The following is a 26,805-nucleotide window of genomic DNA, read 5'->3' on the forward strand; positions in this document are numbered from 1 at the left end:
AAAAAAGCGCATGCGCACATATGCGCACGTTTTGTGCTAAAAATGGCCATTATAGCCTATGGATGCGCATACATGCGCACTGGCATGCTCATGTATGCGTTTTTTTGCACATGCGTTTTTTTTTTTTAACCATGGAATTTAGGGGTTTAGGGTTAGGGTTGGGGTCAGGGTCAGGGTTAGGGTTAGGGTTGGGGTTAGGGTCAGGGTTAGGGTTAATTATGGTTTGGTTAAGGGTCAGGGTCAGGGTTAGGGTTGGGGTTAGGGTCAGGGTTAGGGTTAAGTATGGTTTGGTTAAGGGTTAGGGTCAGGGTTAGGGTTAGGGTCAGGGTTAGGGTTAAGTATGGTTTGGTTAAGGGTTAGGGTCAGGGTTAGGGTTGGGGTTAGGGTCAGGGTTAGGGTTAAGTATGGTTTGGTTAAGGGTTAGGGTCAGGGTTAGGGTTAGGGTTAGGGTCAGGGTCAGGGTTAGGGTTAAGTATGGTTTGGTTAAGGGTTAGGGTTAGGGTCAGGGTTAGGGTTAAGTATGGTTTGGTTAAGGGTTAGGGTCAGGGTTAGGGTTAGGGTCAGGGTTAGGGTTAGGGTCAGGGTCAGGGTTAGGGTTAGGGTCAGGGTTAGGGTTAGTTAGGGTTTAGGGTTTGGGTTAGGGTTAAGTATGGTTTGGTTAAGGGTTAGGGTCAGGGTTAGGGTCAGGGTTAGGGTTAGGGTCAGGGTTAGTAAAGTCATGGTTTGGGTTAGTGTGAGGGGCCAACTAATGTTGGAAAAAAACGCAAACGCGGTAAAAACGCACTAAAAACGCATAAAAACGCTGCGTTTTTTTCATGCATGCTCATAAAAATGCTTGAAAAAAACGCAGCAGTTGTATGCTTTTGTATGCGTTTTTTCAATGCGTTTTTTTGCGGGAAAAACGCGCTGCAAAAAAAAGCAAGTGTGAAACTAGCCTAAGGGGGTGATAAAGGAAGGGTTTGACTTACTATTTATAGCAGGTTTTTATGTTTGGCAGCTGTCACACGCTTAAAGATGCTTTTTATTGTAAAAATAGTTTTTGCATTACCACATTTTGAGAGCTATAATTTTTCCGTATTTTGACCCACCGAGTCATGCGAAGTCTTATTTTTTGTGGGACGCGTTGACGTTTTTATTGGTACCATTTTTGGGCACGTGGCATTTTTCGATCACTTTTTATTACGATTTTTGGACTCAGAATGAACAAAAACCAGCATTTCATGAATTTCTTTTGGGGGGTGCGTTTACACCGTTCCGCGTGCGGTAAAATTGAGAAAGTGGTTTTATTCTTCGGGTCAGTACAATTACAGCGATACCTCATTTATATCATTTTTTTATGTTTTGGCGCTTGTATACAATAAAAACAATTTTATATAAAAAATAATTATTTTTCCATCACTTTATTCTGCGAGCTATAACTTTTTTATTTTTTCGCCGATGACGCTGTGTGGCAGCTCATTTTTTGCTGGAAAAGATGCCGTTTTCAGCGGTACCATGGTTATTTACATCTGTCTTTTTTATTGCGCGTTATTGCACTTTTTGTTCGGCGGTATGATAGCATTGTTTTTTGCTTTATTTTTTATTTTTTTAAGGGATTTACTAAAGGGGTTAACTAGTGGGACAGTTTTATAGGGCGGGTCGTTACGGATGCGGAGATACTAAAGTATGTGTACTTTTATTGTTTTTTTATTTACTAAAAAAAAGAATTTATTAGGGAATATATATATATATATATATATATACACTCACTGGCCACTTTATTAGGTACACCTGTCCAACTGTGTGTTAAGACTTAATTTCTAATCAGCCAATCACATGGCGGCAACTCAGTGCATTTAGGCATGTAGACATGGTCAAGACAATCTCCTGCAGTTCAAACCGAGCATCAGTATGGGGAAGAAAGGTGATTTGAGTGCCTTTGAAAGTGGCATGATTGTTGGTGCCAGAAGGGCTGGTCTGAGTATTTCAGAAACTGCTGATCTACTGGGATTTTCACGCACAACCATCTCTAGGGTTTACAGAGAATGGTCCGAAAAAGAAAAAAAATCCAGTGAGCGGCAGTTCTGTGGCCGGAAATGCCTTGTTGATGCCAGAGGTCAGAGGAGAATGGGCAGACTGGTTCGAGCTGATAGAAAGGCAACAGTGACTCAAATTGCCACCCGTTACAACCAAGGTAGGCAGAAGAGCATCTCTGAACGCACAGTGCGTCGAACTTTGAGGCAGATGGGCTACAGCAGCAGAAGACCACACTGGGTACCACTCCTCTCAGCTAAGAACAGGAAACTGAGGCTACAATTTGCACAAGCTCATCGAAATTGGACAGTAGAAGATTGGAAAAACGTTGGCTGGTCTGATGAGTCTCGATTTCTGCTGCGACATTCGGATGGTAGGGTCAGAATTTGGCGTAAACAACATGAAAGCATGGATCCATCCTGCCTTTTATCAACGGTTCAGGCTGGTGGTGGTGGTGTCATGGTGTGGGGAATTTTTTCTTGGCACTCTTTGGGCCCCTTGGTACCAATTGAGCATCGTTGCAACGCCACAGCCTACCTGAGTATTGTTGCTGACCATGTCCATCCCTTTATGACCACAATGTACCCAACATCTGATGGCTACTTTCAGCAGGATAATGCGCCATGTCATAAAGCTCGAATCATCTCAGATTGGTTTCTTGAACATGACAATGAGTTCACTGTACTCAAATGGCCTCCTCAGTCACCAGATCTCAATCCAATAGAGCATCTTTGGGATGTGGTGGAACGGGAGATTCGCATCAGGGATGTGCAGCCGACAAATCTGCGCCAACTGTGTGATGCCATCATGTCAATATGGTCCAAAATCTCTGAGGAATGCTTCCAGCACCTTGTTGAATCTCTGCCACGAAGAATTGAGGCAGTTCTGAAGGCAAAAGGGGGTCCAACCCGTTACTAGCATGGTGTACCTAATAAAGTGGCCAGTGAGTGTATATTATTTATTTAGGAATTGTTTATTAATTATTTTTACACTTGTTTTTTTTTTTTTAACTCTATTATATTGTCCCAGGTGGGGACATCACTGTAAGGTGTTAGATCACTTATCTGACAGTTTGCACAGCGCTGTGTCAGATCAGTGATCTGACAGGCACTGAGGTGGTTTTTTCACCGTCTGCTGTCAGCAGGCACTGAGAAAGCCTCCTCCCTGCAGGACTCCGAAGGCCCCCGTGGCCATATTGGATCCAGGGACCTGCAGGGAGGAGGCCCTCGGAACAAAGCGAGCACATCGCGCTGTTCCGACGGTCTCAGGGAAGCACGCAGGGAGCCCCCTCCCTGCTTGATTCTTCCCTGTGCCCCCGGTACACTGTGATCATGTTTGATTGCAGTGTGCCAGGGGTTAATGTGCCGGGGGCGGTCCGTGACCGGCCCTGGCACACAGTGCCGGGTGTCAGCTGTGATAATCAGCTGACACCTGGCCGTGATTAGCGGCGCTTCCCCTATTATCGCGCTGATCGCGGTGACATACCATCCCATCCCCGGTCATATCGGCCCGGTAGCGTGGACGGTATAGTATGTCACATGTCAGAAAGGGGTTAAAGAATAACTGTCATTTTTAATTTTCCTTTCATAAATCAATATTTCACATGAAAATAAGAAACTTTGTAATATATCATTTCAGAGAAATCTGCTTCTTTCTCTGCCAGAATTGATCAGGCGTTATCAAAATCTTATTTATGAGATAAAATGTGTATTCAGTGAGGACACACTTTCCCATTACTGGTAAGATATGTTACAACGTTTCTTCTTTTCTTGTGTAATATTCATTTGTCAATGAAAAAGTAAAACAACGGTTAGTATTTAAGTGGAAAAACAATTACAATCATCCACCAAGCTGCAGAAGAGGAGAGAAGGGGGAAAACTTAGATTATTCAGCACCACCAAATCCAGTCATTTCCCAATCATAGGCATCAATATGTAGTAGGTAAGAATTGGCCCTAAAGCCCAGGGGCATGTAGAGACAGGGCCTCGAAATGGTCGTTTCAACAAACTTTGCATAAAACAATAGTAATAATGAATATGTGAAAATATCTTGGGTGATGGAGGTTTCCCAAGCTTCTCCTCGGATCCAGTTAGTGAACAAGATTCTGCACACTTATGAGAGTCGGGTATTTAATGTTCATATTTCCTCTGCACCACATGCGTAATGTTACCACATTTAGGGAGAAATTTTAACTGTAGAATTAATGTCTAACTCCTGATGAAATCCTGCATGCATGAACATATCCTAAAAGAAGGAACGATTAAGTGTTCAGTACTTTGCTTAGATGCACACTAGATGGCGCCAGTCACTAATGATAGGTAATGTGAATTGTGCACAATGCGTGTCTATTCAGAATACAAGATTAAAACAAATCGCTTAAAAGGGACGTGTTACTGTGAAAATGCAGTCCAGTCTGTGGGCACCGTGTTTTAGAGCAGGGAAAGTGGAGAAGATATATATATATATATATATATATATATATGGTTAGTTCATACGTTATGGTCAAATGTCTAAAACGTGAACTTGGCAGACGTTTTGAGCTACATTTATGTACATTTATAGCTATGGCTGAGCACAATAATTCTTATACATTTTTATACATCTTTGCTGCTTTATTCTGTGAGACTTAAATTTCCAGTTAAATAATGATTCCCAAGAATTCTTTTATTAGGGAATAGTCCCTAATCCTGTGTAAATGTTCATGTAATATAGCGCCTTAATAGACTCCCCGATCGCCCGCGTTCCCGGTTTCCAGCACCACTCCCATCCTATTCTCACTGATCACATGGTGGTTTATGTGTGAATGGGAAGTAACCATTACAATGTAGTCTAGAGTCTCGTTCTGATGTGACACAAATGTACATTGTAGAAGTTTGGCTCATACACAAATCCCATTAGTGATTGACAGTTGTCTTTGTATAACTGTGCATACAGAGAGAGCTGTCAGTCACTGATAGGACCGCCCACTGGACCCGAAATCCCAGAAAGAGCAGAGGTATATATGAATAAAACAGAGGTTACACTGTATCCCCTCTCACAAAACTATCTACTATATAATCGTCTAATTCTGTCTGTCTGTTTGTAACGGAAATCCCGCGTCGCTGATTGGTCGCGCCCAGCTGGCCGCAACCAATCAGCAACAGGCGCAGTCCGGCCGCGAATCCCGAGTCGCTGATTGGTCGTGCCCGGCTGGCCACGACCAATCAGTGACGTGGGATTTCTGTTACAAACAGAGAGACAGACAGACAGAATCATGTAGGATGCAGTTGTAGGAACGAGGCCCTCACAGAAACAACTGTAATGTGGATGCATCTGTGATGCGGTACCGCGCACTCCCGTGCCATCCGCTGCAGGAAGTCTCATGATATGCCGCGTGCTCTCGCAGTGAGTTAGGCACTGGCTGTGGTGACCTGGCAATGCACTGACTCCAACAACCGAGCAGCGCAGGTATGGAGGGAGACAGAGACAACTTCTACCTGGACCTTATCCTGCATTCTGGGAGGGGGACGGTGACCGGTGTGTGGATGTGGGGGGCAGAGACAGGCGAGGGAGCGGTACAGGGGGACTGTGGGGAGAGGCGGCTGTCACTGCAGCGCCGGTGTATGGGACACGTTATGCGTCACAGCCGGCGTTATGCGGCTATCTGTGCCTGGCCGGTGTGGCCGCTCCGTGCCGCCCTGTGTGCCCTGCCCTGTGTGCCCTATCCTATATGACGTGTTCTGCCCTGCGTGTGTTTATGGAAGCAGTGGAGAATTATCTAAAACTAGATGGTGACCCGATTCTAACGCTTTGGGTATTCTAGAATATGTATGTAGTTTCACGGGCGGACTGCACCTGTCGCAGTCCGGCCGCGAATCCAGCGTCGCTGATTGGTCGCGGCCGGCCACGACCAAACAACGACAGTCGCAGTCCGGCCGCGAATTGGCGCGATATTCGAACGACGCACGCCACCCCTACCATCGGGAGATCTGCGGCGCTAGCCGCTGATCTCCCGACGGTTGCCTCGTTCATCTCCTGCTGCACGGAGGTCAGCGGCGACACAGTCGGGAGATGACTGGCGCTAGCCTGATTGATTGCGGCCGGCTGGGTGCGACCAATCAGCGTCAGGTGCAGTCCGCCTGCGAAACTACATACGTATTCTAGAGTACCCGATGCGTTACAATCGGGCCAACATCTAGTGTATGTATGTATGTGTGTATATATATATATATATATATATATATATATATATATAGTGGTGCAGTGACCACTATGTCCGCTAGGGGGCGCTGTGTGGGTGTCCCAGGACAGGACTACAGTCATATCCATTGTGGTAATGGGTATGGGAGGCTGGAGGATCGTTTTGTATCTCAAGGTAGGTGGCCTTGAGATGAAGGCTTGCTTATGTGCTGATCAGCAGAGGCACTGCTGAGCTGTTGTTACACTGTGTCAGCAAGAGCTACCTACAAACCCACCCAGGGGTGTGTTTAAGAGTGTCATAATAAAGTATATGTGTATGAATGCTTGAAGGAGCTGTGATGAGGTCATAGCCATGTGACCGGGGGGGCGTGGCTGCGGACCATATAAGGTAACCAGATTAGGTCACATGAGAGAGAGCGCATGGATCTTATTGGGCCATGTGGAAGGTCCCGGCAGGCCTATGTGGAGGAAGGTGTGCTACCTTCCTGAAGACCACGTGCTGAGGCTGCTGACCCGGGGAGGCCTATGTATATTGGCTGTATGTGAGGAGGGATAAGCATCCTGTGTTTTGCTGAGGCTCCAGGACAGAGCCTGAAATCATGGACACTTATACTTGCTTTCGCCTGAGCTAAAGGCTATTCCTTATGTTATGTGCTGATTTATGGGTTATGGAGCAATAAACCCTATGAACTTTTAAAGAAACGTGCCTCCTGGTTGTCTCCCGTCGCACCTAAGCGAGTTGAATCCCTACTATATATATATATATATATACACTCACTGGCCACTTTATTAGGTACACCTGTCCAACTGTGTGTTAAGACTTAATTTCTAATCAGCCAATCACATGGCGGCAACTCAGTGCATTTAGGCATGTAGACATGGTCAAGACAATCTCCTGCAGTTCAAACCGAGCATCAGTATGGGGAAGAAAGGTGATTTGAGTGCCTTTGAACGTGGCATGATTGTTGGTGCCAGAAGGGCTGGTCTGAGAATTTCAGAAACTGCTGATCTACTGGGATTTTCACGCACAACCATCTCTAGGGTTTACAGAGAATGGTCCGAAAAAGAAAAAAAATCCAGTGAGCGGCAGTTCTGTGGCCGGAAATGCCATGTTGATGCCAGAGGTCAGAGGAGAATGGGCAGACTGGTTCGAGCTGATAGAAAGGCAACAGTGACTCAAATTGCCACCCGTTACAACCAAGGTAGGCAGAAGAGCATCTCTGAACGCACAGTGCGTCGAACTTTGAGGCAGATGGGCTACAGCAGCAGAAGACCACACTGGGTACCACTCCTCTCAGCTAAGAACAGGAAACTGAGGCTACAATTTGCACAAGCTCATCGAAATTGGACAGTAGAAGATTGGAAAAACGTTGCCTGGTCTGATGAGTCTCGATTTCTGCTGCGACATTCGGATGGTAGGGTCAGAATTTGGCATAAACAACATGAAAGCATGGATCCATCCTGCCTTGTATCAACGGTTCAGGCTGGTGGTGGTGGTGTCATGGTGTGGGGAATTTTTTCTGGGCACTCTTTGGGCCCCTTGGTACCAATTGAGCATCGGTGCAACGCCACAGCCTACCTGAGTATTGTTGCTGACCATGTCCATCCCTTTATGACCACAATGTACCCAACATCTGATGGCTACTTTCAGCAGGATAATGCGCCATGTCATAAAGCTCGAATCATCTCAGATTGGTTTCTTGAACATGACAATGAGTTTACTGTACTCAAATGGCCTCCTCAGTCACCAGATCTCAATCCAATAGAGCATCTTTGGGATGTGGTGGAACGGGAGATTCGCATCAGGGATGTGCAGCCGACAAATCTGCGCCAACTGTGTGATGCCATCATGTCAATATGGTCCAAAATCTCTGAGGAATGCTTCCAGCACCTTGTTGAATCTCTGCCACGAAGAATTGAGGCAGTTCTGAAGGCAAAAGGGGGTCCAACCCCTTACTAGCATGGTGTACCTAATAAAGTGGCCAGTGAGTGTATATATACACTCACTGGCCACTTTATTAGGTACACCTGTCCAACTGTGTGTTAAGACTTAATTTCTAATCAGCCAATCACATGGCGGCAACTCAGTGCATTTAGGCATGTAGACATGGTCAAGACATTCTCCTGCAGTTCAAACCGAGCATCAGTATGGGGAAGAAAGGTGATTTGAGTGCCTTTGAACGTGGCATGATTGTTGGTGCCAGAAGGGCTGGTCTGAGAATTTCAGAAACTGCTGATCTACTGGGATTTTCACGCACAACCATCTCTAGGGTTTACAGAGAATGGTCCGAAAAAGAAAAAAAATCCAGTGAGCGGCAGTTCTGTGGCCGGAAATGCCATGTTGATGCCAGAGGTCAGAGGAGAATGGGCAGACTGGTTCGAGCTGATAGAAAGGCAACAGTGACTCAAATTGCCACCCGTTACAACCAAGGTAGGCAGAAGAGCATCTCTGAACGCACAGTGCGTCGAACTTTGAGGCAGATGGGCTACAGCAGCAGAAGACCACACTGGGTACCACTCCTCTCAGCTAAGAACAGGAAACTGAGGCTACAATTTGCACAAGCTCATCGAAATTGGACAGTAGAAGATTGGAAAAACGTTGCCTGGTCTGATGAGTCTCGATTTCTGCTGAGACATTCGGATGGTAGGGTCAGAATTTGGCGTAAACAACATGAAAGCATGGATCCATCCTGCCTTGTATCAACGGTTCAGGCTGGTGGTGGTGGTGTCATGGTGTGGGGAATTTTTTCTGGGCACTCTTTGGGCCCCTTGGTACCAATTGAGCATCGTTGCAACGCCACAGCCTACCTGAGTATTGTTGCTGACCATGTCCATCCCTTTATGACCACAATGTACCCAACATCTGATGGCTACTTTCAGCAGGATAATGCGCCATGTCATAAAGCTCGAATCATCTCAGATTGGTTTCTTGAACATGACAATGAGTTTACTGTACTCAAATGGCCTCCTCAGTCACCAGATCTCAATCCAATAGAGCATCTTTGGGATGTGGTGGAACGGGAGATTCGCATCAGGGATGTGCAGCCGACAAATCTGCGCCAACTGTGTGATGCCATCATGTCAATATGGTCCAAAATCTCTGAGGAATGCTTCCAGCACCTTGTTGAATCTCTGCCACGAAGAATTGAGGCAGTTCTGAAGGCAAAAGGGGGTCCAACCCCTTACTAGCATGGTGTACCTAATAAAGTGGCCAGTGAGTGTATATATATATATATATATATCTCTGGCAAAATTAAAGTAACCACCACATCAAAACCCTGTCAAGGGCAGCCCATTCTCCAAACCCGAACCCCATTGAAAACCTCTGGAATATAATCAAGAGGATGATGGATAGTCACAAGCCATCAAACAAAGAAGAACTTGTTAAATTTTTGCACCAGGAGCAGTGTGAAAGACTGGTGGAAAGCATGCCAAGACGCATGAAAGCTGATTTTAAAAATCATGGTTATTCCACAAAAAATATTGATTTCAGATCTCTTCCTGAGTTAAAAAATTAGTATTGTTGTTTCTAAATGATTATGAACTTGTTTTCTTTGCATTATTTGAGGCCTGAAAGCACTGTTTTTTTTTTTTTCATTTTGATCATTTTTCTTTGTCAGAAAAAAAATAAAAAATGTATTGCTTGGAAATTCGGAGACATGTCCGAAGTTTATAGACTAAAAGAACAATTTACATTTTACTCAAAAATAAAAGATAAAAATCAGACAAACTGAACATTTGAAAGTGGTCTCTTAATATTTGCCAAACTGGTTTTGTAAGTTTGTCCAATGACAAGGACATGAACAGTCTATAATTGTAAGGGTAGGTTAATTTTAACATTGAGAGATAGAATAGAGCCATGTACCGTATAATCCTGAGTGACAACCTCCTTCCCCTCTGCGAGGACATTAAAAATGGGTTGTGGCTGGGTCTTCCAGCAAGACAATGACCCAAAACATACAGCCAAGGCAATAAAGGAGAGGCTCAACAAGAAGCACAATAAGGTCGCACACAAACACACACACACACACACACACACACACACACACACACACACACACACACACACACACACACACACGTATTTTATCCCTTGCTGATTTTGTAAGTTTGCCCACTGCCAAAGACATGAACAGTCTATAATTTTAAAGGTAGGTTAATTTTAACAATATGAGATTGGCTATCAAAAACAAAATACGGAAGACCACATTTTATAAATTTATTGCATTTGCAGTGAGAAATAAGTATTTGATCCCTCTAGCAAATAAGGCTTAATACTTGGTGGCAAAACCATTGTTGGCAAGTACAACAGTTAATGTTTTTTTGTAGCTGATGATGAGGTTTGCGCACGTCAGCAGGAATTTTTGTCCACTCCTCTTTGCAGATCATCTCTAAATCATTAAGTATTTGAGGCTGTCGCTTGGCAACTCGAAGCTTCAAGTCCCTCCATAAGTTTTTTATGGGATTAAGGTCTGGAGACTGGCTAGGCCACTCCATGACCTTAATGTGCTTCTTTTAGAGCCACTCCTTTATTGCCTTGGCTGTATGTTTTGGGTCGTTGTCTTGCTGGAAGACCCAACCGCTACCCATTTTTAATGTCCTGGCGGAGGGCAGGAGGCTGTCACTCAGGATTTTATGGTACATCATTCTCCTATTGATGTGGTGAAGTAGTCATGTGCCTTTAGCAGAGAAACATCCCTAAAACATAATGTTTCCACCTCCATGCTTGATAATGGGGATGGTCTTCTTTGGGTTATAGGCAGAATTTCTCTTCCTCCAAACACGGCATGTTGAGTTAATGCCAAAGAGCTCTATTTTTGTCTCATCTGACCACAGCACCTTCTCCCAATCAGTCACAGAATCATGCAGGTGTTCGTTGGCAAACTTCAGATGGCTTGCACATGTCTCCTTGAGCAGGGGTACCTTGTAGGCACTGCAGGATTTTAAACCTTTACAGGGTAATGTGTTACCAATGGTTTTCTTGGTGACTATGGTCCCAGCTGCCTTGAGATCATTAACAAGATCCACTCGTGTAGTTTTAGGCTGATTTCTCACCTTTTTCATGATCAAGGATACCCCACGAGGTGAGATTTTGCATGGTGTCCCACAACGATGTCGATTGACAGTCATTTTGTATTTCTTCCATTTTCTTACTATTGCACCAACAGTTGTCTCCTTCTCACCCAGTGTCTTACTTATGGTTTTGTAGCCCATTCCAGCTTTGTGCTGGTCTATGATCTTGTCCCTGACATCCTTAGAAAGCTCTTTGGTCTTTCCCATGTTGTAGAGGATAGAGTCTAACTGATTAATTGAGTCTGTGTACAGGAGTCTATTATAAAGGTGACTATATAAGAGCACTGTCTTTAATGCAGTTAACAAGTTGATTAGCAGCGTCTAACTGGTCTGTAGGAGCCAGAACTCTTAATGGTTGGTAGCAGAACAAATACTTATTTCTCACTGCAAAATGTAAATAAATTTATATATCACAATGTGATTTTCTGGATTTTATGTTTGATATTCTATCTCATTATTAAATTAACCTACCCTTAAAATTATAGACCGTTCATGTCTTTGTCAGCACTTGGGCAAACTTACAAAATCATCAAGGGATCAAATAATATTTTCCCCACTGTTGTACTGCATCATTTCTCACAAAACTATATATCAGGGCTCAGGTCCTCCTGCTCTTCAACATGATACCATCATATTAGCCTAAAGCATCCGACAACTCCTGGACAGTCTGGTGCAACGTGACATTGGTGGATGGAGCGAGACATGATGTCCCAGATGTGCTCAGTCGGATTCAGGTCTGGGGAACGGGCGGGCCAGTCCATAGTTTCAATGCCTTCATCTTGCAGGAACTGCTGACACACTCCAGCCACATGAGGTCTGGCATTGTCCTGCATCAGGAGGAACCCAGGTCCAACAGCATCAGCATATGGTCTCACAAGGAGTCTGAGGATCTCATCTCGGTGCCTAATGGCAGTCAGACTACCTCTAGCGAGCACATAGAGGGCTGTGTGGCCCTCCAAAGAAATGTCACCCCACATCATTACTGACCCACTGCCAAACCGGTCATGCTGAAGGATGTTGCAGGCAGCAGATCGCTCTCCACAGCGTGTCCAGACTTTTTCACGTCTGTCACGTGCTCAGTGTGAACCTGCTTTCATCTGTGAAGAGCACAGGGCCCCAGTGGCGAATTTGCCAATCCTGGTGTTCTGTGGACAAGCGTCCTGCATGGTGTTGGGCCCTCAGACCATCCTCATGGAGTTGGTTTCTAACCATTTGTGCAGACACATGCACATTTGTGGCCTGCTGGAGGTCATTTTGCAGGGCTCTGTGTTATGAGCTCATTTTCTGCTCCACCAGCTGGGAGTTCTCCTTCCGTTCTCCCTCTGGTGGTGACAGGAGGTGGTGAGGTTAGTTTAGTTGGTAATGGTCTGCCACCTGACAAGGAGGATAATGATTGGATCTCTGGAGCATCAGACTGGATATAAGACAGCCGACGCCCTATCCTGTTGCTGGTGATTCAGTCTGCTTCTCAGGTCTTGGACTTCAGCTCTGCTCCATTCTTCTCAAGTTAAGTTTGTTTTTTGCTAATGTTCACACTTGCTCTTGTTGGTCAGCTCAGTTTTTGTGTGGTCAGCCAGCCCGGCTGGGCTGTGCTGAATCTCCACTCTTATTTATCTGTATTTGCCAATTTGCCTTTTATTAGATTGGCCTCTTTTTTGCTCTGTCTCAGAATATTTCAGAGTGCTGATATAGTGGGAGAAGTCTAGTGACTTCAGGGTTAATTTTGTTATCAGAAGTGTTGGACATTATTTTGGGTAGGGTTTTTTGGCAGATTGCAGACAGTATCTTTCCTTCCCTGTCCTTTCAAGTTAGTTTGGCCCCATCGTTTGCTCAGCCTATTTTTCTGCCTTTGTTTGTGTTTTCATCTTCCTTCACCGTCAATACATGTGGGGGGCTGTCTTTCCTTTGGGGTCTGCTCTGGGGGAGTTAGTTTTCCCTTTTCTTACTTTAGGATTATTTAGTTCTCCGGTTGTGATGAGGCGTCCAGGACCATCGTAGGCACGCTCCACAACTGTTGCTAGTTGTGTGTTAAGATCAGGGGATCTGCAATCTGCATAGTTACCAACCTCTCTGGTTTTCTGAGACTTAGCGTGTGTTGTTTTTCTCCTCGGTGACCCATTCATAACAGCTCTGGCAGTGCTGCTCCTGTTCCTCCTTGCACAAAGGCGGAGGTAGCAGTCCTGCTGCTGGGTTGTTGCCCTCCTACGGCCCACTCCATGTCTCCTGGTGTACTAGCCTGTCTCCTGGAGTGCCTCCAGCCTCTGGTCACTACACTGACAGACACAGCAAACTGTTGTGAATTTGCTTTCTGGCCTACCTCTGGTTACTAGTGAAGGTAGTGGAGCTGGTTATATTGACAGAGGGGTCGCGCGTTCTCTTTCCGGGCTCCCTCCGGTGGTTACTGGAGGTAATGGAGCTGATCTAATTAACAGAGGCCTGCCACCTGATAATGAGGAGGATGACTGGAGATTTGGAGTTTCTGACTGGATTTAAGACAGCCGACTCCCTCTATCCCTGCTGGTGATTTTTTCCTGCCTCCTGAGGTCTTAGTTTCCAGCTCAGTCCCTGCATGCTCAGTTAAGTGTTCTTTTGCTATTGTTCACATTTGATCTGTTTTTGTCTATTTCAGTTTTGTGTGTTCTGCCAGCTCCGGCTGTGGCTGTGCTGAATTTCCATCCTTATGTTACTGCTTGTGCCAATTTGTTCCTTATTAGATTGGCCTCTTTTTGCTCTGCTTTCAGAATATACCAGAGTGCTGATATAGTGGGCGAAGTCTAGTGACTTCAGTATTTTTCTATCAGACGTGTTGGGCATTTTTTTGCAGGGTTTTTTGCGTGATTGCAGACAGAGTCTTTTCTTTCCTGTCCTGTCTAGTTAGTGTGGGCCCCATCGTTTGCTCAGTCTATTTTCCTACCTGCGTTTGTGTTTTTATCATGTCTCACCGACAATATATGTTTGGGGGCTATCTATTCCTTTGGGGTCTGCTCTGGTGCAGTTTAGATTTCCCCTTTCTTGCTTTAGGCTTATTTAGTTCTCCGGCTGTGTCGAGGCGTCTAGGATCATTGTAGGTACTCTCCACGGCTACTCCTAGTTGTGTGGATAGGATCAGGGGTCTGCAATCCACTTAGTTACCAACCCCTCTGGTTTTCTGTGGCTTAGCTTGGTCTTGCTTTCCTCCTCGGTGGCCCAATCATAACAGCAAACCTTCTTGCCACAGCTCACATTGATGTGCCATCCTGGATGAGCTGCACTACCTGAGCCACTTGTATGGGTTGTAGAGTCCGTCTCATGCTACCACAAGTGTGAAAGCACAACCAACATTCAAAAGTGACAAAAACATCAGCCAGAAAGTATTGTTACTGAGATGTGGTCTGTGGTCCCCACCTGCAGAACCACTCCTTTATTGTGTGTGTCTTGATAATTGTCAATAATTTCCATCTGTTGTCTATTCCATTTGCACAACAGCATGTGAAATTGATTGTCAATCAGTGTTGCTTCCTAAGTGGACAGTTTGATTTCACAAATCTACTTGGAGTTATATTATGTTGTTTAAGTGTTCCCTTTATTTTTTGAGCAGTGTATATAAAGTGCCTAGTGCTCGAAAGTGCCTTGTTAAGTATTGCTATTGCCCATACCCTCAAACATCATTTTCCTTACATAAGTATTAGTTCTGGTCTTGATACCCCTCAGCTACCCCGACAGCGCCGTTTTGCCGTATTGGCTTCCTCAACAGGGGGCATATGAACGCTGGCGATCAGTGAGTATATTAAGGCACTATATTATATACACATTTACACAGGATTAGGGATTATTCCCTAATAAAAGAATTCTTGGGAATTCTTCTTTAACTGGTAATTTACCATAAGTCTCACAGAATAAAGCAGCAAAGATGTATATAAATATATAGGAATTATTTAGTGTTCAGCCATAGCTATAAATGTAGCTAAGAACATCTGCGGTTCTTGCAACACAGTAATACCAAGTTCACACTCTTTATATATTTGACCATAACGTATGAACTAACCCTAAAGCGATATTCAAATGTTAGTGGTGGGTTAAATACTTTTAATAATCAATGTTTGAACAGTGTTATTTCCATCTCATTAAGCTATCCCTTTTGTCTGCTTTAGGCACTACGGTCACTGCAATGAAATTATTTAAAAATGTACCTGTTAGAAAACAGTATTATTCCACCGAAAAGAAATGCAAAGAGGAGCTCAAAAAGGTTCAGGATCTACTTATTTCCTATGGACTTATTAAGCCAGATGTAAGGATTGTACTTGTACACAATAAGGTATTTCTGCACATTTTATTCATTAGTATATGAATTACCGATAAAGAACAGCGACATTTTTTTCGTCTTTAGAAAGATTAACGTATTTATAAAGACAAAATATTAGAAAAACATTTTTTTTTACTATATGCACAACTCACAAAAAATTAGGCATGAAATATTTGGCTTTTGGGTGAAATTTATGGAAACCGTAAAAAGTTCACGCTACGTGATATTTTATCATGAAAGTAGGTGTTAGGAACGGTGGAACGCACTAAATAAAAATAATAATAAAGTGCGTTCGCCGCTCGGGGTCCACCGTGCAGTAGGTGATATAACCGCAGCTAAGTGGTGGCAGGAACAATATGGTGGTAATGCGCACGGGGTTAAACTTCACCAGGTGCGCAGAGCAATCTCAGTTAAGTCACAGAGATGCAAAAACACAAATACAAAGACTGAGCCTGTTGAGGTCTCAGTGCTCAGTATAAATACACACAAGGTATCAGGTCACAGGAGTAGCCCAAGACGGCGGCACTACGTCCGTCTAGACCTACCGTGTGTGCGGCATCGCAGCTGCGGATGCTAAGGAGGGCTGCTACTGCAGCGTGGCGTGGACACTGCCGCTAAACGACAATGCTATGACGCAAGCGCAATGTCGGACACTAGCAGCTGTGGATGTTGCAGCAGAGTGGCGCTGATTCTAACTCAGTCCCTGACCACATACGTAATATCAGAGGGAAGGGGTTTCTTAATGAGTCATTCACCAGAATCATGCATCCGTGCTCATACACACAGCAGCAAGTAAGTCTATACTAGCGCATGGCGGAACAGCCATGCGCGCCTTTTATAGCAGCCGGGACCTTCCGCAAGCCTCCAGATCTCTGAGATGGAACAATGAGATCAGGAGCGGGACCTGAGCACATGACTCTCGTTCTCCAATGGGAGATCGTCCCATGAGCATGCTCAGTAGGAAGACAGAAGGACTTAGCCTCAGGAGAGATTTGCTGCAAGGCAATCTCCTCTGCAATCTCCTTTGCAGTAGATAAAGAGCAGGAGACTGCAGAATGTGAGGGTCTGGATCCCTGCAAAGTAAACGCAGAAATCCGACTCCTAACAGTAGGGCCTTTAAATAAAAGCCTGCAATAGTGATTTCCTCATCTGAAACGATGCATTGAAACAAATGACAACAACAGTTGTGGGTGTACCCCCAAAAGTTGTCATTGTCTCAATAGCTTGTCTTGTGGCCTTGAGCATCAATTACAGCTTGACAACAGCGTATCATGCTGTTCACAAGTCGACTTTTTGTCTGCTGAGGCATGGCATACCACTCTTCTTGAAGGGCGATTCTTGGGTCATTGAGGTTCTGGGCTACAGAGTGGCCCATGCAAGACAATTACGCCTGTGCCTAGTGGTGTGGTCAGGTACCCTTGCAGGTCATCTAGCAAGCTGACAACGCTGATCTAAATGGTTTTGAGTGGTCTGATGTCACACTTGGGTACCTCTCACCTCTCTTAAATGTGCTTCGTGTTGTGTGCCACTCATCTTCCTGTGAGCGGCGCTATCGCTGACAGTATGATTAGCATCACGTGACCCCAGCTGCAGCCACCGCTAATGTCAACTTCCAGAATCTCTTGCATCACCCGGGCGTGACCCCTCCTGATCGACTGGGCTGTGGGCGGTGTTTGACCACACGACTCAGTCCATTATCCAGTGCTTGCGGCTAATTAAAGCAGAGGAGAGAGGGAACGTGTGCACTGGATACTTGGCTGTGACATGCGGTGAAACACCGCCCACAGCCCAGTCACTCAGGAGGGGTGCGTGCTACTGGGTCACGCCCGGGTGATGCAAGGGATTCTGGAACTTGACATCAGCGGATGATGGCGGCGGCCACAGCCGGGGTGACATGATGCTGAGTGAGCAGTCAGTGAAAGCCCCACTTCACAGACACAGATGAGAACAAGAGGTATTTACACAAATACGTCTTTACAAGTGTAAGGTAGCGCTTGTCATTAAAGTAGGGGACACTCGCTAGGCAGCCAAATAACCAGGTCCGGCACGGGTTTCTCATATAACTCTTTCCATGACAGAGCTCTGCTCTGTTATCCCTGTGATCACACCGGCTTTGCTATGTCCAGTACGCAGGCTCTCTAGCCTCACAGTTATATCCCCTGTCAGGGTTACCTCATGGCTGCTTCTCAGTGCAGACGTTCATTCTCTCCAGGGAACTATCAGGCACACGTCTCCACATGCATTCAAGAAGGCAGACACGTCAGCCAGGCGAGACCTTCCGTATGGACCAACCGGGTCCAAGCAGTCACTCATGTGACCTACCCTGGCCACCTTATATGGTCCGTAGCCACGCCCACTGGATCACATGGCTATGACCTCATCACAGGTCCTTCAATCATTCACACACATATACTTTACTACTTTACTATGGCGTTCTAGACACCCGCCCCTAGGTGGGTTTGTAGGTGATTGATCCCACCTATCTCACCAATCACCTGAACGCTTCTCCCTAACACACTGGAACAAAAGATCAGCTCTGAAAGATCAGCACATTATCAAGCCTTCATCCCAAGGCCACCCACCTTGGGATATATAACGGTCATTTAGGACCCTGCTCCTGTTACCACTCTGGACATGGCTATCCGTCCGTCCTGGAACACCCACACAGCGCTCCCTAGTGGACACAGTGGTCACTATACCACACAAGGTATAAATTGGTGGAGGTATTATTAGAGTGTAGTGGACAACCTCTTTAAAGCTCTGTGTTAGAGAACAGCATGTTGTGCAATAGGTCCTGAAACATTGAACAGTTGAACATGTGTACTCAAAAATTTAGAGAAGGTCACATTAAGTTCACCTGAAAAGGGTAGATTGCAATATAGGATCATCATTAAATTTCACCCAAAACCAAAATACACCTAACTTTTGTGAGTAGTGTATACTATTCTGAAAATGTTATTTCATAAAGTAAAATGCCTGATAAAATCTATTCAGTCTTGGATATGTGAACTTATTTCAGTGATTAAGTTTTTGCTTAATTGTATATCATATATTGGTATACTAATACAATAACCTTCCACTATATGCTATAATGTAAATAATGTAGAAGAGCTGAGCTTGTGTATGGCACAAAGCCCTTAGATTTCACAAAATGTTATCTTTGATTTCACATGGATATTATAGCATGGTGAGACAATAATTTGCATGTTTTCTATATCTGTAATTCTCCTTTTTATAATTACTCTCTACTTATCCAGAAGGCAGACTTTAGATAATTCACCTGTTTATAGACTGTAAAACATGTCATTCTGTAACCCTAGAGTATTTTGTACGATGTTTCAACCTAAATTATTTAACCCCTATTTCAAATTCTGATTTATTACTAAAATATACTGTTTTTGTCCTTTTTGCATTAAACAAATCAAACAACAACAATTTAAATACCTCATTGCAACTAATTACCGTATAACAAATGTCTTCTACAATTCAGCACTAAATGCCACGTTTACTTAGTCTTGTAGTCTTTGCATCATTCAGTCTTTTCACGACAAGCAGTGGCGCACATGGGGCTCCATAGCAGAAGTTCTATTTGCCCCTTCCCAAAAAAAAAACCCCCAAACCGTAATATTTGGCCGGGTCACAGAAGAGCATATCTCAAAACGTTGCAGCCCTTAGAAAGATATTTTCCTTCTATATAGTCCTCCATACAGTATTATGGGCACCACATAGTCTTCTGTTGGGGTAGCTATTTAGGGAGGGCTAAATTAACCCTTCACGGTTGATCCAGTGATTACCAAATTAATTCACAGGGCGTTGCTAGCAACTGGGAATGACCACACGGAGACGGGGGTCTCTGTACGGGAGGATCCAGGCAGATCACTAACCCCCTTTATTATGTCACCTTTTTATAGTATTTTGCTTAATTATGCAAAGTACTCAGCTACCAATAAAATCATTGTAATACATTCACTTTATAAGCCAATAGTATTGCTAGAAAATCAGAATATGTCCCTAGTTACGTGACGTAGAGAATAGAACAATAGCACATTCTTTTAGGGTCTCATATCTTGTACAAGCTAGAACAGTCTAGTTTTATAACAGCTGCGAACTTTCACCTAATTACAACATTTATCTTGTAAACAACAAAATGGCGTTGCAAGCACAAAAATGGAGTCTGAAGAACAAGATATCCCGTACATCAGAATACTGTACTTCACACTTCCATACAGTTTTATGGGCACCACATAGTCCTCCATTCAGTATTATGAGCACCACATAGTCCTCTATTCAGTATTATGAGCACCACATAGTCCTCCATACAGTATTACGGCCAACGTAGTCCTCCATACATAACTATGGGCCCCAACTAGTCCTGTATACAGTATTATGGGCACCACATAGTCCTGCATACATTATAATGGGCCCCATTTAGTGCTCCATACAGTAAAATTGGGCCCCATATAGTGTTCCATACAATATAATGGGCCTTACATAGTCCTCCATACAGTATTATGGGCACCACATAGTCCACTGTACAGTACTATGGGCACCACATAGTCCTGTATACAGTATTATGGGCACCACATAGTCCTGCATATATTATAATGGGCCCCATATAGTGCTGCATACAGTAAAATTTGGCCCCTTTTAGTGCTCCATACAATATAATGGGCCTTACATAGTCCTGAATACAGTATTATGGGCACCACACAGTCCACCGTACACAATTATTTGCACCACATAGTCCTGTATACAGTATTATGGGCACCACATAGTCCTGCATAAATTATTATAGGCCCCCTATAGTGCTCCAAACAGTAAAATTGGGCCCCATATAGTGCTCCATACAGTATAATGGACCACATATAGTGCTCTATTCAGTATAATGGGCCCCACATAGTCCTCCATATAGTATTATGGGCACCACATAATCCTCCATACAGTATAAGGGGCCCCATATTGTTGTTCCATACAGTATAATGGGTCCCACATAGTCCTCCATACAGTGTTATGGGCACCATATGGTCCTCCATGCAGTTTTATAGGCCCCATATTGTTGTTTCATACAGTATAATGGGCCCCATATAGTGCTCCATACATAAATAAATACCTCTCCCCGCTACTCTGGTTTCTGCAGTGCATCTTCTAGCCCTCTACACTGCTCAGCACAGAGGGTATGCTGTAGTGACGTCATTGTGCCCTCTACTCTGAGACGTCACAGAGGGATGATGTCAGCTGATCTTTCCCATCATTGTTTTCCCCTGTATCAGCATCCAGTATGCGGTTGGAACCCGGTGCTGGCACTGGCCCTGGGCCCCCCTGACTCACGGTCCCAATAGCTGTCACGTGACCTGCCGCCATTAGCGGTATGCAACTGATGACAAGCATTTTTATTACTTAGCAGAGCACCTTTGGCGGTTATGACCTGCTGCAGACATTAAACATTGTCAGTCAGCAGCTTCAGGCAGCGTTGCTAAGGAATTTTAGCCCATTCTTTTTTTTATCATTTTTTCCAGTTCATAGGGTTAAGTGGCCTACATGGGAAATAAAAAAAATATATATATTAGTAAACCGTTTAAAAAAAAAAAAAATTACAATAAATATAAAAACTTGATTTCAAATTGAAGGTTATTTTCAGAGGAGGCATTCTTTTTCGAAGGTATTCCCCCAGGAAAATGTCTGATTGTACAGAGTAGTGTATTGATGTTACAGGATCTGGTTATATCACGTGATCTCACTTGCGAGTGTCTAGGGAACTTAATGGGAATCTGTCACCAGGTTTTTCTTATATAAACTATATCCACCACCTTTAAGTACCGTATATATTCGCGTATGAGCCGAGATTTTCAGCCCTTTTTTTGGGCTGAAAGTCCCGCTCTCGGTTATACATGAGTCATATACACCAGGGGGTCGGCAGAGAAGCGGGGGTGTCAGATCATACTTCTCCCCCCTGGCACGTCTCTGCAGCCCCCCTCTCCTAGTCTCATGCTCCTTCCTTCAGCGGTCACGTGCTACAACTCATTAAAGTCATGAATATTCGCATATTCATGACTTTAATGAGCGGTACCTCATGACCGCTGAAGGAAGGAGCCTGAGACCGGGTGAAGCGGGGCTGCAGAGACCGCGCCAGGGGAGTAAGTATATGCAATATTCACCTGTCCCCAGTCCATCGCTGCACGCCCTACTCTGTCCTCCGCGTCCCCTAGCTGTGATGTTCAGGTCAGAGGGCGTGGTGACGTAGTTAGTGCGCTCCGCGCCCTCTGCCTGAACGTCACTGACAGAGGGACCCGGAAGAGACAGAGTGGCACGCAGTGATGGAGCGGGGACAGGTGAATATCTGAGGGCCCGGGGCCTTGGGCAAGCGGCGACACCGGCACCTGTCCCCACCTGCTCAGGGCCCCGGCACCTGTCCCCAAGCGATGGAGAGGTGAGTATGTCATTTTTTTTTATTTGCAGCAGCAGGGGTATAATCTATGGAGCATCTTATGGGGGCAGCATATGGGGGCATAATCTATGGAGCATCTTATGGGGCAGCATATGGGGGCATAATCTATGGAGCATCTTGTGGGGAAGCATATGGGGGCATAATCTATGAAGCATCTTATGGGGGCCATAATCTATGGAGCAGCATATGGGGGCATAATCTACGGATCATTTTATGGGGCAGCATATGGGGGCATAATCTATGGAGCATTTTATGGGGCAGCATATGGGGGTAAAATCTATGGAGCAGCATATGGAGCATTTTATGGGGCATAATCTATGGAGCATCTTATGGGGGTATAATCTATGGAGCATTTTATGGGGCATAATCTATGGAGCATCCTATGGGGCATAATCTATGGAGCATCTTATGGGGCATAATCTATGGAGCATCTTATGGGGGCATAATCTATGGAGCATCTTATGGCAACATAACCTTTATGGAGCAGCATATGGGGCCATTATTAACCTTTGTGCAGCATTATATGTTTTTTTTGTATGGAGCATCTTATGGGGCCCATCACGAACTGTATGGAGCATTATATGGGGCTCCTGATTCAGTGTGGATATTCAAAAACATATAACCTACTGATGTCTTAATTTTACTTTTATTGATATCTATTTTGTATATTGAGGAATACATATGCGAGTATAGTATATATAATTGGGTCAAATTTATTGTCATACAATTGTCCCTATACGTGCACATTGTTATTAAATTGGTTTTAATATTTTTTACCACTAATACAGTAAAAATTATTGATTATCTATATCCTGTTTGGTCTTTTCTGGTCAATGGGTCCCTCGGTAGATTGGGATTTGGTCTCTTAATCAGTGGGTAAACCACTAACTTCACTGAACACTGGTGGTAGTATATATAAGTATTTTAACAATTAATCACTATTATTTTTACATATATATATATATATATACACATATTATATATCTTATATATAATACTATATCTGGTGTTCGTGTATTTTTTACCAATTAGCACATGGAGAGGGACACAAAAGGCATTTTTTGGGGTATGTGGGGCACCTGGGCTCTTTAGAAGAAGTTGCAGGAGTGCTTTTAAAAATGACTGAAAGGTGGTGGAAATAGTTTACATAGGAAAAACCTTGTCAGTTTTTATTCTTCCCGACATTGGATGTACTGGTTGTTCTTTTTGGTAAGGTGTTTCTGCTAATGAGTTGACCAGTACGTTATGGTGATTGTGTAGGCAACAGAGCTGTGCCCGACGTGATTCCCGCAGGAGCTCCACTTAGCCGACAGCGGAGCACCTTCATCTACAGCCAGGGTCAGTGCCAGCACTGATCTGGGCTGTTTAAAGGGAACCTGGCAGCAGAAAAATGGTATTATAAGACCAAGAAAAAGAAATCTGCAAACAAGTCTCTTTTTTTAAGTTTAGAACGGAGTATCAATTAAAAAAAATGTAATACATTTATTCAGGATTTTTTTTATATTTAGTGATTACAAGAAGTTGATGAGTTCAGTTTTGTGTTTTCATAGCACATAAAGGTTGTTACAGGTGGAGGAATGAAAAAGGATAACTGAATAATCTGTAAAGTGTATGTTGGCTGAAGTACTCGGGGATGAATCGGATATTAGTCATATAAATCATATGATAACTTCAGGCACTGTAGAAATGGAGCTGCTGTGTGGGATAATTGTGCCAGCACGCTGAATGAGCACAAAGTTCAGCAGCGGGTTTCTATTCCATCTGTGGCATAGGAATCTTGATTGGGAAGTTGGCAGCTCTGTATCAGGTCAGCATTTGCTTGAAGATTGAATATAGTGTCAGCAGGTCATAGCTCCAGAGATAAGCTGCCCTGGATTTATGTGAGACAGGATTATGATTCCATTTCAGGGTACAGGTACGTGCGGTTTAGCACTACACAGTGAATATATGATGTGAATTACTAAATGGGAAGACTAAAGAGGAAAGTATACACAATGCATGGGATCAACCTGTGCAAAAATATTTATTCAATTATATAATACAGTATCAATTCACACATAGGCATGGAAAAAAACAATTAAAAACATTTGAAAAAGCCAAAAAAACCACACACAAGCACTGACCAATAGAATTTAAACCCGGGACATTAGGCACAAAAAGCACCTTGGAAGGTATAAAGTACATATTCCTTGTCAAAATCCAGGTCACAAATAACCAATAAGTGTAAACAGATATTTAATAGGCATGTAAACGTACCTAAAATAAAGAGCAGCAGGGAATAACACCAAAGACCTTTAAATAAGGTGATTACTGACAGAACCAAGTTCCAGAAAAATGTTATCCAGACATAGCTAATATATAGCACCCAAATTATGCATAGAAGGTACAAAAGGTCATCATACCACATAAGCAGCAATAGCCACCCATGAATCCCTGCCAACAATTGTGAGCCTGGAATGTCCAAATAGTCAAACAGACATAAGGATAAGAAAGTGCTAAGTGCAGTCCCTGGGAGGTCAGTCCCCACACGTATCGACAACAAGTGTCTTCATCAGGGGCATAAGTAGTATGGAAGATTAAACATACCTGTATATAGTGAGGCAAATTGATGAGATCAGTAACAGCTGTGAGGGTGCAGGGGCACGGTGCATAGTTGCAGTGTTCATTCCACTTCCAATCCAATGATGTCAGAGAAAGGGGAGGTAATACACGCCCCCAAGCCCCATCATATAGTGCAATTGTGCTAAGCAGCCAAAAGACGATGTGAGCATACCACCCAATCAGAAGAGCACTGTAGCAACTAGTTCTGTGTCTGGCGCTGTTAACACATATGGAGGCTACTACCATTAAAATAAAGCGCATGCTGTAGTGTCGAGGCAAGACAAAGACGCTGTAGTCGCACTATATTAACAGGCTTAGAAGTAAAGGCTCCGACGTGGAGGAGGTGCCCACCCATAGTCACATAGTGTGGATGCGCTGTATAACACATTGCAAATAAAGACCGCTGCGGATTGTCCTGCGGATTTTTCCGTGTGGATTTGTCAAAAACCGCAGGTCAAAAGACCTGCGGTTTATCTGCAGTTTTCCTTCGGTTTGACACCTGCCATGGAGCAGGTGCCAAACCGCAGCGGAATCCGCACAAAGAATTGACATGCTGCGGTTTTGAAACCGCAGCAAATCCATGCGGAAAAGTCTGCACTGTCTGCACAGCGGTTTTCGTTTTGCATTGATTTTAATGGTCTTGGACCAAAACCGCTGCGGATCCGCAGCAGAATCCGCAGCCTGTGCACACACCCTTAGTTATCTTAGAGCAAACGCTATGCGCATCAAGCTGGCAAATACCAGCCCACACTTGTATGATAAAATTCACATGCCGCGCTGTGTAGTACCCTGTAGATAAGGAAGACCGCAGTTAGAATTGTCCGAGAGCAAATGTTGTACCGGGCATACTGATAAATACCCGCCCACATCTGTATGGTACAATTTATGTGCCGCAAAAGCGCCATAGCTAATGCTATAAGAGCACTATAATGACTCAAAATGCAACCCCAATGCATTTTATTTCTTAAACACAGGGCTTGATATTCACCCGCGTTTACAAAAAGGACAACCTAAAAATACTCAGAAGGAAAAAGGAAGGGGGGGGCGGTTTGATAAGCCGGGGTAGTCAAAAGCCGCAGGCGCATACTAGTAATCGCATAAATACGCTAATTGAAGCAGCACGGTACTGAGACCACTATTAGGTGCGCATTATATCTATATGATTGCAATCACAGCAGAATGTATCACATCTATTATCAATGTGCAGCAACACATAGATTTTGAGGCCGGCATATCAAGCTGCCTTTATCAAGGTCTTTTTTGCTGTACCAATGCTGGATAAATGTTGCTATAATCGACGCCTCAACCCCTGGGTCGTTTGTCCAATATAGAGCTTATGGCAACTACAAATAAGAGCATAGACCAGATTTCTGGTACGACAGTTGAGATAACCCAAAGATTGAATGCGTCGTGAAACATGTGGAACAGTAGTGTCATGGTCACGTGTGTCTGGACGCAGATGATACCGCAAGGCGGACCCATATCACACGTGACCCTGGATACAGCGCCTCCAGTGGCGAATTTAAATAATAATACGTGCAGATGGATACACCGCCTCCACCTGGCAAATTTAGGTATTACACGTTAATATAAATTCTGGAAACCCCGCCTCCAGTACGGCGAATTTAAATAATAAGGGGGAACCTGGGAAACATTAACAATGGTGGGCCCTGCGATAGGGAATAGGGAAGTGGAGACCTCCTGAGCTCCCCTGAGCCAGTGTCCCTGCACTCCTTTCGTTCCCTATACAGGCTCCGCACCTGTCGCCGCACGCGAACCTTAAACCCTTGCTCGCCCTGACCCTAAACCCTCACTAGGGAGTAGGCCGGTGCGGAAACTAATCCCACCACTGCACTAACAACACACATGAGGGAAAGAGACAATACAGGGGGACACCACTTAGCTTTATGCTCTGTGCTTATGCTCCTCAACAGAGCCCTCCACCTGCGTGCGTCTTCTCCTCCACCCGGATCCATCACCATAACAGGATCCTTCACCATAGTGCAGCCTTGGAGCAGAGTCCACCACCAGTTGCTGCTGCTTAGTAACAGAGTCCCAAAGATGAGTTCAGCTTCTGCCACGAAGGCAAGCATGCTTGAGTCCAGCTCAGCAGCCAAGTCCCACATGGTGAGTGCCACTCTCCATAGTCGCCACTCCACCAGTCCATGCAGACACTTCCTGCCGACACCATCACTGCGACCCCACCATGCCA

The 26,805-nt window shown here is 44.4% G+C and overlaps 1 protein-coding gene across 10 annotated transcripts in view; it reads left to right on the plus strand.

The window, feature by feature from the left end:
* Window positions 1-26,805, plus strand: part of PMS1 (PMS1 homolog 1, mismatch repair system component) — a 322,424-nt gene that overhangs the window by 60,767 nt on the left and 234,852 nt on the right. For 5 of the 10 annotated variants that reach the window (XM_073558100.1, XM_073558103.1, XM_073558101.1 and 2 more), the window contains one exon: window positions 15,396-15,559. The exons of 3 other annotated variants lie outside the window; for them this stretch is intronic. In XM_073558100.1, coding sequence (XP_073414201.1) covers window positions 15,396-15,559 — 164 coding nt within the window. Of the gene's footprint in view, window positions 1-3,651; window positions 3,753-15,395; window positions 15,560-26,805 lie in introns of those variants that run through there. 2 more of the 10 variants (XM_073558109.1, XM_073558107.1) reach the window with 2 other exon arrangements.

Source organism: Dendrobates tinctorius, unplaced genomic scaffold (genome assembly GCF_039654945.1).
Source record: "Dendrobates tinctorius isolate UK_male_01 unplaced genomic scaffold, ASM3965494v1 ptg000254l, whole genome shotgun sequence".
Classification (NCBI taxonomy): domain Eukaryota; kingdom Metazoa; phylum Chordata; class Amphibia; order Anura; family Dendrobatidae; genus Dendrobates; species Dendrobates tinctorius.